We start from the raw sequence: 13,408 nt of genomic DNA on the forward strand, positions 1-13,408 counted from the left end.
ATCATTTTATTTTCGTTAGAAAAATATACATTAAAAAAATTATATCAAATTATGTGTGATGAGATAGAACTGAAAATCGAGCATAGTTACTGAAATATAATAGTATGCTTATCCTTCATCTTTTTTTTCTACTCGTTTAGTGCAATTTGTGTCCTCTATATTTTAATAAAAGTCAGAAGTGAACAGTTCTATCAGGTGTTCTGATAAAATTTCATAGTAATATATAATATAATCTGTAAATATTTCATAAGTACAGCAAATTGATATTGTATTAGCAAATTCGAATTTAATAAATTATACTGATATCAAATCATATGATTTTTGTTCAATTTCTTAATTATTAAATATATTTATTTTTCATTTAATTATATTTATTTAAATAATTATTTCAGTAAATTTTAATTTTTCAAAATTGAGTCTAATTAAATATTTCTGAAAGCACCTTGTATGAATTTGGACGTTAAGGATAGCAAGTAGGAGTTCCACAAAAGGAGTGGTAATTTATTAAAAATATTTCTCTATTTTTTCAAAGAATTTTCTTCTCATTTTTATTACATTATTTCCGTAGAAATACTATTTTTCAATAAATTGTAAATTGGTAATATAAAATAGTGAACTAGTCGATCAGCAGAAATTCCATAAAACAGGGGAGGCTAGAATTTGAAACATATTTTTTCTACAATTTCTTTTAAATTTGCTTCATCTCACGAAGTAATACTATTCAAAAAAAAGTTTTCAGATTTATTACTTGATGATTTTTGAGGGACGTGGAATTTTTTGAAACCAGTTCAATTATATTTTGATTTTTATGAATTACATTTCAATTGAATAATACGACATAGTCGCAATAAATAACTTGCGAACCAACGTGGGTAGCAAAGTTTGTCAAATTATTCAATCTACTAATATATCATTCTTTATTTAGATAGCTTGCATAAGACAATTGAACCTTTGCAAATTTAATGATGGAATTTTACTGGAAAATCTAATATTTTACATTTTTTTAGATAAATAATTTCAATGTTTTTATTAAGCGGGATAACAAAAATCACAAAAATATAATGTGATTGTTTGCAAAAAAAATTTCATAAAATATTTATGAAAGATTTAGTAAAAAAAAAGTACTTTAAATCCAATCTACCTATTAAAAAGAGCCGTACTATAATGTTAGATTTTGCTTTCCTTTATGGTTGCAATTCCAATTCTCTGAAATTTGTTTACAGATTTATTAATGAACGACAATTTGCTTCTGAATGATCTAAAATGCATCCAGTTAGTATTTTAAAATTGATAACTGCTATTGAATGCAATCATCCAGTAATTTATATAATCGTGTTTTCCTGGTAGATTAACCTTGAGACCAAACGCATGCCAACTCTTTGCATTTAGTGCACACGCGACGTCGTCTATTTTTTATTCATTTATGGATTTGTTTTGAAAATGCATTTCTAATAATTCACAATTTACATAATAGATATCAAGTACTAAAGTCCTTTCTTCTTCATCTTTTTGATATTTTTTAGGGTATACCTAAACTACAGTTTTAACACTAAAGTACTAATATCTTTTTGGCTCTAAAAAGTTTAGGTTTTCAAATCAATAATTTTATTAAATATTTTCGGTGAAATTTGAAGTCCACTTTAAGTATAAATTTGATATCACTGCTGCTTGATACCAAGCTGGCCGAGGTTGGTATCGAACCCGGAATCAGTTTTTAACACAGAATAACGGCTAGCTTATATAAGAAATGAATAAATATATAAATCAAATAACAAAATAATAATTAAACAACCAAGTGTATAAATTAACCATAGATGAATACATATCTATATTTGACCTTGTTTATTATATTTTTATTTTATTTAAATTAAAATTCTGTGATATCAAACCTAAAGTTCAAGTTGCTGATTTTTGCCCCGAAAGTGGCAATCTGAATAGATAAGTCTGCGTACTTTGTTACTATTATTAAAAAATGGTAAAGTAATAAATTAATAAATCCATTATTGATGGATGTTACAAATATAGTATATATGTAATAATATTGCGATCTTGTTTTTAATTTGTTATTGAAAATATACGTTTAACCTTACCTTAAACTTGCGTGTCTCTAATGATCTTAACTGCTGGAAAATTATCTATCCGGGTTGTCATTTTTAAAGTTGCATCTATAATGAAGACAATACTTACTAATTCATTGATATTGTTCTTTTCCAAAGCTTACCATATTTTTTTCAAACATTTTATTTTAAGTCCCAGACGATTTATGGTTTATTATGGTTTCATTTTTTATTGATTAAATAGAACGAAGGAAAATTTCTGTAAAATATTTTGTGAGAGATAATTAGATAATTTGAATCATTCACAGTAAATTACTAATCAATTTTGTGAAATTAAATAAACCTGAAAATTTAAATAAAAAATATTTGGGTTTATCCTATATTTATTTGATATATTGTATCACATTAGAGGAATTTCACTACATCTTAAGTCTTGCTCCATTTTTCGTATCATATAGGAATCAACAAACATATATTGCATAACAATTCATATCTATACATAAAACATATTGATTAAAAAAATGTTTTTTATTTAAATGCAAAAATCTAAGTTTATCCAAATTTTTCCAAATGCTTGCTCTTGTTTTACGTATAGTATGAATCAGTTATTGGGCTATGTATGAAATATATATTAAAATAACTTTAACAAATCTCCGGTTATTAATAATTAATATACACATAATGTTGCTAATTCTTACATGTTTATGCTACTTCTACTGTTACTAAAATTTATTACCAAATTTGGTAATATTTAAAAAAAAATAAACAAAAATCTTTGAAGCAAATTGTTTGATTATCCTTATAATACTTGGTAAAGGAATATAAAAAATACGAAAATAGAATAATATACTACATAATATAATTTTCTATGAAAAAATGCGTTGATTTAGCTAAATATATCTATAAATTCAAATATTTTTCTACTAAATATGTGAGTATATAAAATGATATTGCAAATTATCCCGTAATCATCATACCTGAACTTGAGAAATTGATATCAAATACGTTTTTAAAAATACTAAGCAAAAATTAATTTTTGATAAAAAGTCAAAATATTATGTTTTTTAAAATATTATCAACAAATAATATTATTTCTCTTTATCTTATTTCGTCTATAATGAATCCAATTTCGGTAATTGCACTTCCAAAAACTTTAGTGCGTTTTTATAGAAATTGTTGCCAATAAATTGTGTTCTGCACCTATAACACAGCCAGAAATGATCAAATATATTGCTTAATAAAATAGTAATAATATATAATATTAATAATAATAAAAAATAAATCTGAGACTTATAATACATATCAGGTAAATATAAAAAATCAAAGAATAAATTAGTAAATAAGAAAATAAATATATAACTATGTTTTAGATATATCATCATAAGTAATTTTTTTCACATTTATCAAATTCTTTACTACTTACAAATATTGATTTACTTACATTCAACAACATTTCTAAAGTAATACGCTTATTATTAGATGTCAATCTTCAAAAATATTGACTGTTTTTCATTAGTATGAGAGAAAGCTATTCCATATAAAATAATCTAATTAGAGTGAACTTTCTTCTTCACTTTTTAAATCAAATTGTTTTCCATCATATAAAACACCGAAACACATAAAAATTTACGTTATAAGTACCTAAACATACATATTTTTATAATATAGTAAAAAATACATTAAATTTTAGTAAAAAACATTTTTTCTAAAATGTATTTTTGCATTAAATATAAATATGTATCATATTATATACATAACGAATAATCTAATGTATTATATAATAAATGACCTATATTTTAAATATGGTATTTACATGGTTTTGCGATTTTAGCACCTTTGGTGGAATCACACTTTTTAGGCGCCTATATATAATGGTATCATTACACTTTTTTGGAGTTTACATCACACTTTTTCTGGTTCATTTGTTACATCTATAAGCTTGTTCTCTTCGAGCGTAAGTTTGGTATTTTCCTTAGTGTCTGGTATGATTTGTGGAGTTTCTTCTGATAAATTTTGGGAATTATTTTCGAGGTTTTTAGCTTCTTCTGGTTTGAAGATGCTATCAGATGAAGCGTTGGATGTGTGGTCTAATCCAGTCATCTGAAGTCTTAATTCGTCATTGAGGTTGTCATTTACCTCCATGGTATCACTATCCCAGGATTGGCTGCGAAGTGAATTTACCCGAGGTGTGACACAACCTCCGACCCAATGCTCTTTCCACGACTCTAACCTCATGACCTGCGATAATTTTCATTAGAATTTTGGAAAAAAAAAAACAGATTCATTAGAAATGCTAACATTCAGATAGATCATACATTCCCTACAAGGGAAATATTCACGAACAGTTCTCAACATTCTGAATTGAGACATCAAGAAATGATATCAATTTCCAATATTTATAGGAGAACTATCGTTTATTTCTTTCACAAGCACTAATACGTTCATTATTAACTATTGCTTTTATTAGAATTTCAAAGATGTCCTCAGATTTTTTACATTTGAACCAAAGGAATGACTATTATCATAAACGTTTTAACTCCATATAACGATTTTATTATACTAATAACTAATTTCTACAGCACAAAACTACCTAAATATATAATAATATTTATAACAAATAACATGCTAGGCGTGCGTGAAGTATTTTATACACTAAAAAACGATTTATAATAAACAAACATGCAGGGATATAAGTATTAAATATTGAAAATTTAGGTTTAGAAGATTAAAATCCACAGAAGGGCAAATTCTTACAAAGTTAATTCTGAAGGGAAGGGAATATGATTTATGCATTAAAGTTAAATACTCATTCGAATATTCGATTATTTTGGAACCAAAATTAATAAATCTATAATCGATAATTATAAAAGAGGATTATAAAAACAAATTAAGATTTTATTTTACGATCTAATGAAGATATGAGAAAAAAATTAAAAAGAAAACATGCTTGTATGACATGCGTGACTTACTCGAGCCATTTCCAAGGCTCGGTCTCTGGGCTCATGATTGGTGTCGGAAACTATTCATGAAGAAATATGACATTTGTTAGTGTGTTATAAGACCCTGTGAAATGAGTTTTCCCAAAAAGATAATAAAATCAACTGAAAAATACACTTGAAAAAGACTGAAAACAAGTAAAAATACTGTATTATATAATTATAATTAAAATTTTTGAATAATTGCACTGAAATATTTAGGACACAAAATCTTTTTGGGAAAACTTAAATTAGTAGGTGTTTAATCAATTGAGCTTTTATATATATAAAAATGTGTGCAAATTAAGCACGGGCTTTTGAAATACAATTATTTCGTAATACCCGTGTGTATATTTGCGTCAATAAACTCTTCTGTTAATAATTAGATTTTTAACACAGCGTTAATATAATTAGCATTGTTAGAAGCGTGTTTATTATTTTTACAGTGAGTTGAAACAAAAGCAAAATTTGTGATATTTTATATAAAATATTAGCTTTATTTCAAATAGAAATACCTCGGCTTTGAGATCGGCTACTTTATCTTGAAGCTCGCGAACTTTATCACTGTCATCCAAATTGCACCGGAGTTCGCCTTCTGCAACCATTTCTTCATTCTAAAATAGAAAAATCAACATAGATATTTATTACACGGAATTGTTTAAACTCAGCAAATCTTTTTTCTTATTTGTTATTCAAAATTACCTTCATTTGCAACACTCCAATTTTTTGCATCAGCTCCGCCACGTGTTGGGCGTGCTCGGCATCACGTATTTTTGCCATCATCTGCTCATCTTTCATCCTGCTTTCTAAATCTGTATATCTATAGAAGAGAAGAAATTCATTAATTAAAACACATCTTGTCAAAAATATCGTTAAATTTTAATGAATTGAAAGAAATCAATTATTCTGGCACAAACGAAGATTCAATGCAGTTTCCTCCAAACATGTGTTATGGATGTCACGGAATCCAATATATGTTCGGTATATAATTTTTTTTAAATAGTCTAGTTAAGTTTAGAAAATAACACATTTTAAATATATTATATAAATCTAACTGTAATAATTTACTAATAGTATTTGATACATATACATATTTGATGTAATTTTCAATGTAACAAACGGACCTATGTTGCTGTTCCTTGCTCTTAGCAGCCTGCTCTTTCTCCCTTGTCAAGGCAGATTCAATTTCATCCTTAGTTTCTTATTTTCCTCATCTTGCCTTCGTAATTGATTTGTAGAGACTTGTACTTGAGTTTCTAATTCCATTACCTGCACAAAACATAGTTAATTAGAACTAATTATTTCTACACGTAGCAGGAATTTATTAGAGCATTTATTTACCTTTAATCGCAATTCTTTAAGCTCGGTCAACGTCTCCATTTCTCGAATGCGTGTCGTCATCAATTCTTCTTCTAATTTTTGAGTTTCGTTTCCGCGATTTTCCCAGAAAAGTAATTTCTTGGGTGTGCTATCTGGAGCTGGATTGGATTCTTGTTTGTGCTCCTAAATAGAACAAATATTTGATATAATACTTGTGGATTAGTTAGATTGAAGATTTTTTTATTTGATATCATCTGATTTCTTCTCAAATAAAACCCATTGATAAAATTATATGACAATTATTTCTTACTAACCTGTAAATGCCTCTGCCACTGGGCAGCCAATTCTTGAACTCTTTGCCTCAAATCTTTGAGAGACAAATTAGCTTCGGCTTCTCGCAATTTAACAGCAATGAGTTCTTCTTGTAAATGAGCTACAGAATTATCAGGAGTGGTTTCTCGCAAACTTTTCTTTTCCTAATAAAATTAAAAATCAGCATAAATTAATAGTTTTATTGTTTATAATACGGGATTAAATCATTTCTGGATACTGGGCATCAAACGTAGTAATTCACACAAAATCCAATTAAAGCTGATAATAAATAAAAATTGGTAATTAATATCAGTAATTCAAATATTATAGAATTTAAAAAATTAATTTTGTAAAAATCTTCAACATTGAAAAAAAAGAAACACAAGACATGCAGTTTTCACATTGCGTTTTGATAATGTGCTGAACGCCAAGTTGACGAATACATGAAGTCGTTATTTGTAGATTTTGATTTTAGAGCAATATTTTCAATGATAGATATGATGCCATGAACTTGATCATTTTATTCCCCAATATTTTGATTAATTACAAAAGCATGCTTTGTAACAAATATTTATACAAGCTCTTATATTTATTCCTGAAAAATGTACACTGTACAACGACCATACATACAACATTTACACAAACCTCTTCAAGCTCATTAATCCTAGCTCTGAGGTCGCGGATCAAGGCGTCATTCTCGGCCTCGCGTAGCCTCACTTTGACCAGCTCCTGCTGTAAACAAGTCACCATTTCTTCTTTCTGTTTTAACGATTCGTCTTTCATGGACAGTTCATCCAAAGACGATTGTCGAGACGTATGCTATCGTGAAAATCATACAAAAAATAACCACTTTGGAAAAGAAAATCAAGAAAAATATAATTGATAATTGAATTTAAAATAAAGTATTGTAACCTAATTGTGAGTAGTTTTTGCGTTAAAGCGAGCTTGTTGAACAACTCTGAAACCGCGGATGAGAAGCACTGGGAGACTGAGCAGTCTTCGGAAAAAAAGAAATTTGAATGAAATTATTTGATTTATCTAAATCTTCTGGCGATGTTGATAAAAACAAAATAAAGCATATCAACTTCAAAGGGTAGATATTCAACCATACTTTGCAGATTGCTTAATCAGTATTTTTGATAGTGGTCGCGATTCATAGTTTTAATAAATATATATAATTACTAGAAATCAGTAATTGTTCCTTTATTTATTCAGTCTTCTAGTGGTAGATCATGATTGCGCGTCAGAGCTTTCAAGCCGTTTATATTACAGCGTTTGTTAATGTAACTGCTAAAGCAAATTATAATAAACTAAACTAAATTAAATTACTGGTGAAATAAAAATAAATTAAGGTGTTATAAGCATAGCCCATCAATAGCATACTATTTGTCTCTTTGTGATTCGTGTAACATTATCGCATCGATAATATACAATAATTATTAATATATATTACATTATTTTTAAAATTGTGTTCATGCATACAGAAGCATTTAATTGATCGACTAAAAGAATTAATCAGCGGTTTTTTAATTCTTTAGTTCTAGTATTGAATATGCATAATAATACATCATGGGAAGCCATTTAGAGTTATTCCGTTTAGTTTTTTTTACAAAATTAAATTACAAAAATAAGCTTATCGCAAAATTATAAATAAGCATGCATAATTTTGTTAAATGCCAATGTTAGTACTGATAACATAAACATACAAACCAATTAAATTATGTTAAAACAAACATTAGGTTTACATATACAAATAAAAATAATTCAGGTTTTTTTTCAAACTTAGATTAAAATATACAACCACTATGAGCTTCAGCTCTTTATAGTGATTTTATTGAATTGTTAAGGTAATCAGTATTTTTATATACGAGATTTTGTTATAATTTTTCATGCGTACAATAATTTATACAATCTTAAAATTCCAAATGGCTACTCACAGAATCTAAAGATCCGGCATTATTCTGAAAAAGTTCAATTTTTATTTATTTTTGAAAAGTAGACTTTTGAATATAAGACAATATAATTTCATTTATCCGCAGTAATACATATTTAATTCCGTTTTTCTTAGCTAAGTTTAAATGTAATTCGATTTAAAAAAAAAGTGAAAGTTTTAAAGTAAGTTGCAATATGCTAAATCTAACACCATTTCCATCACCGGTTAGTCTGTATCATAATGTTCATAAAAATTTACTGATTTTATTAAATACAAAAATCTAACAATTACTACATTTTGTTCTTTGAAATATGTAAATAAAACTGTGCCTCAAAGTTTCTAACAGCTAATATCTTGCATTTGTTAAAAAATATTTTATATAAATTGTGCCTAGTATGAAACAAATTTTATGAACATAATTAATAGTTGGTTAATAAGTGTTAACTTCAACAAAAATATATGTGACCCATAACCATGGTGCAAGTGAAGAATATGTGAAAGAGATTATTAAAAAAATATTGTATATAATATAATCGGGTATTAATGAAATCGACTTACTTGATCCTGCAACATAAGACTGAGTGCCCGTATTTCTTCATGAGCATTTTCTAATTGGTGTGTGGTTAAAAGGTGTGTATGCCTCAAAGCTGCCAATTCCCTTTGAACAACATAAGTTGTTTCCTCTTCTTCAGCTCGGCTAACTTGTCCTCGAACAAGCCTATCGGCTAATTCTGCGCTTTCAGCTTCTAAAAGCTCGTTGCGTTGTCGTAAAAGACGATTTTCGTTCCTGAGCCTCTGTATTAATAAATAATTTTTAGAACTGTAATATCAAATTAAAATTGATTTATAAACGTACTCTCAGCTCAATCATTTCTTCTTGTTCTTTAGTCTTGATGACGGTATATTCTTTTTCAAGCTTCTTCATCTTTTTCGAATTAATCTTTATATTATAGGCATTATTCATAAGTCCTTCAGGATCGGCTTCCGCACGCGGTGGTAATTCCTTTTGGAAAAACTACAGAAACCCAATATATGATTTTTCTGATAATTTAATATAATTTTGTTTTGTATTCATACCTTAAGCATGCCTTCCATATCTAAACACAGCAGATCAGCTTTGGCAAGTCCCAACATTGCAAGAGCCACTTTGAAAATAATTTCCATACCTTCTGATAGAAATACATCCATTACTCGGCATGCTAATGGTAAACTAAGTGCAGTTGTAAATAATGTCAAGAACCAACTGCTTGCATACATCGATGTATGGAAGCCCTGGAAAGATTATTATTCATAGAGTCATTCATTTGTCTCAGTGACGAATTCAACAGCAAAATTTATTGTGGTAATTTTACTACCTGTGACTGAAAATGTACATGAAGTTCAGGAATTTGATCTTGTACCAAACTTTCTAATTGGAACATACATAAGCCAAGTTCGGCCATACTTGGCTTGAACATATCTCGCATCCTGTGCTCTTGCATTATTTTTACCAGAACAGCAAATGCTTCTTCTTCTGGCATCTACAAAATATATTTGTTATTAATAAATATTTTTCGCAATAATGTTTCAACCATAATAATGTATTTCAATATATACAAATTTTTCACTCACTTGCATGAGTAAAAGGCCGACTATGAAACCAGATCCTTGGCAATATCCTACGACTTCACGATCGTGAAGAGAATACGCTTTCATAACGTTAAATAGACTTTCTTGTCCTAAACCATCTTTCTCCTTGAAAAAATCATGTTCGGGGTACGTGCGAGCTATATCGCGTCGTATTACCTTCTCACAAGCGGACGTTGCCTGAAATATTAAGAACCAGATTATATTTTCAACCTGAAAGGAATTTCAGATGTTTAGTAATTTTATACCTTAATATATTCGGCATATTGCTTCTTATCAGGTGAATCATGTGCGCCACACAGTAGCTGCCAAACGATACCTCTGAAATGATGAGGTACTCCTTTCCTAACCAGTTCCTTTATGCAAGGCTGATTCCTATCTCCACCTGATCCACTTCCTACGGGTACAAGGGAGGTTTTTCGTTTGCCGGTTGCGGCGTTGTACGCGTCCCAATCAGCTACTATCCTGGACCAGAGAGACCATTGGTCTTCTTCACCAGATCCCGGAGCGGATCCCGGACCGGAACCCGCTCCGCCATTCTCAGAACCGGCGCAATCCACGCGATCGTGGCCTGAACTCGCTCCTGGTAAAATTAGAATTTCAATAAAATTGGCGATATAATGGACATGCATTAATTAAAATTATCATTGGCACATTAAGCAAACTCGTGTACAAGACAATGCTAATCGAATTCCATTATTAGTATCACCCTGAAAAACATTGAGTTAATTCTAATCAGAATATGCTCCGTATTTTTATTCTTATTCGAATCAAATGGGATTAGATGTGAGTCAATGCGAAGATGATTAATTTCATGCTTCTTAATATGATGCACAATAAAAAACATTTTTTGACACTATCTTGAAATAATGCTGTTTAGAATTCTGAAAAATCCCAAATTAAACATAACACACAACAAAATGATTATTTTCTCAAAACCAAGAAAACCATATTAGTGAGAAAAATATACATATAACATATATGTTACGAAAATAAAAGAAATCATATAATATATGAAAGTAGCCGAGCAAATATATTTAATGATAATGTGATCACCAACACGATGATCCAATAGCACTATTTATTAACAAAAATTAAAACACATAATATACAAAACTTTTACCCATGTTTTATTATTGCAAATAACATTCAACCAAACATTATAAATATACAAAAAATATTATATTTCTTTAACCCACCACCAGTAACAAGCACCCGATTGTTAACGGACAATGAAACTATTAATTCTTTGGAATCATAAATAGTTACCATCATTTAAAAAAATATTTCGTCCGGAATCTATTTGTTTGACAGTTATATATTGTAATTTCCTCAGACCCTATATATGGAATGTAATATATTAATATTTTCAACACATTTATATTAGTATTTTATTTAGATTCACACTAACAGACATGGCCATTTCCAATATTTTCTCTTCGTGTATATTCATATTGAGTTCTGAAGTTTTACAATTATAATCAATTCAAAATCATTCCTCGAATATATACAAGATTGTTTTAAGTCTTCGGTCTGCGATCATTCTTTCAAAATAAAGCCTTTGGGATACCTATTATTGAATTGTTAACATTAAGTTTTATTTTGATTTAAATAAATTTAAAGTATTAATTCTGAGTTAATCGCAATAATAAAACATGGTTAATGGTTCTTAAATCGATATCATTCTATTAGCAAATACTGAAAAAATTTAAGTATGCGTTAGTATAATTAGTGAAAGTGAGATAATTTAATGTTATGTGCAGATTAGTAGAAGTTGAATTTTCTAATATTTAAAGGACTGTTTATTTTATATAAAAAATGGGTTAGCAAAATATCATACAACATGCTGTTTTAATGGTGTCTCATTTTTTTATATACAGTCAATAATTATTATGTAAAAAGGATTATTAATATTATTAATATTATAATCTTTTAAAAGCATTTATAGGCATGCGAATTAGTAATATTATTTATTTATATCTACAATATGCTCAAAAAATTTTATACCAATTTTATTTTATATAACAAGTTATTTACCACTAGTTAATGATATCTGTGATGTATCAGAACTCTTCCTGGAATGTCCAGATGCTGAATTTCCTGACAATGAATTTAAACTTTTTGCATCAGATTCAATGAGGCGATTTGCCTCCTCCAGCTTTGCTAACAGGGCCAGTTCGCCGGTAGGCAATGAACTGTTATTATTCTCTGTAAAATCACAATTTTTATTATTTTAATAACAAGTTTCTTATTGGATTTATAACAGTTTTACGATGGAAAGTCTTAGGAATGTGACAGATGGACAGTAAATGACAGAAGAACGTGACGTTAGGTTATGTGGGCTGTGATACTGCTGACTTCACGTTAGATAGCACCACGTGTAACTGTCAAACAGCTGTCAAATAGCTGTCAATTTTTATTAGTTTCTTATTGGATTTTTATTATTTTTAATTAATTATTTAGCAACGAATATATGGAGAATATGTTAAATTCATTGATACCTATCGTTGTTATGATTAATTGAATACCTTATCTTGTGACTAATTTCTTATCAGCTAAAACCAATATACAGAGTCGAATTAGACACTGTTGGAGGCGCCAAAATGGTAAAGTTGTGAGTCCTATAGTTTGCGGTTTATTATTATATTTATATGTTGTATATTATATTTTTAAATATAAATAATTTCAATTACAACGTGAACGTGAAATATAGATATGGTGGTATTAGCAAGCAAGCATTCTAACGATTCACATTTTTCGAAACTTTCACGAATATGGTTTAATGATTTTTTTAAATTCTTATAGTATTTTCACTAAACTGCAAATTTTGAATTTCTAACCACTGAAGTCTATCCCTATGAATGTAAATATTTAATTCAAAATAGCTTTGGTAAAACGAGCAGAAAATAATATTTTCACAATGTCTTATCACTAGCACTGAGTACACTTGATTGCACTTGTTGATAATTTTTCATACGATAAGCAAAAAGTTATAAAATCGCTTTTTTTCTACAAAAATGAAAATTTATTTGTTACACAGAGTATATGCTAGTGTGAACTTTTGAATTGAATTGACTATTACGAAAGCAAGAGTTTGTCAAGTCAGCTTTGTAGTCTTTTATATAATATTTTTCAGTAAGCAAAATGTTTTGTTTTTGTTAAGTAAGCAAAATAACAATTATTTG

General features: G+C 28.4%; 1 protein-coding gene across 1 annotated transcript; it reads right to left on the reverse strand.

The window, feature by feature from the left end:
- Positions 1-5,022: 5,022 nt before the first annotated feature.
- On the reverse strand, positions 5,023-12,513 carry LOC113383811 (ecotropic viral integration site 5 ortholog-like). The gene is given in 17 exon segments (XM_026622063.1): positions 5,023-5,076; positions 5,548-5,646; positions 5,735-5,852; positions 6,157-6,232; positions 6,235-6,301; positions 6,374-6,535; positions 6,667-6,828; positions 7,310-7,483; positions 9,156-9,392; positions 9,454-9,612; positions 9,675-9,869; positions 9,953-10,117; positions 10,209-10,403; positions 10,472-10,806; positions 11,493-11,562; positions 11,635-11,793; positions 12,261-12,513. Coding segments are annotated over 16 exon segments (2,310 nt in total). The 5' UTR covers positions 11,677-11,793; positions 12,261-12,513.
- Between the last annotated feature and the right edge of the window lie 895 nt (positions 12,514-13,408).

Source organism: Ctenocephalides felis, unplaced genomic scaffold (genome assembly GCF_003426905.1).
Source record: "Ctenocephalides felis isolate EL2017-DRISC unplaced genomic scaffold, ASM342690v1 CF-g0.4_SCAFFOLD_03570, whole genome shotgun sequence".
Classification (NCBI taxonomy): domain Eukaryota; kingdom Metazoa; phylum Arthropoda; class Insecta; order Siphonaptera; family Pulicidae; genus Ctenocephalides; species Ctenocephalides felis.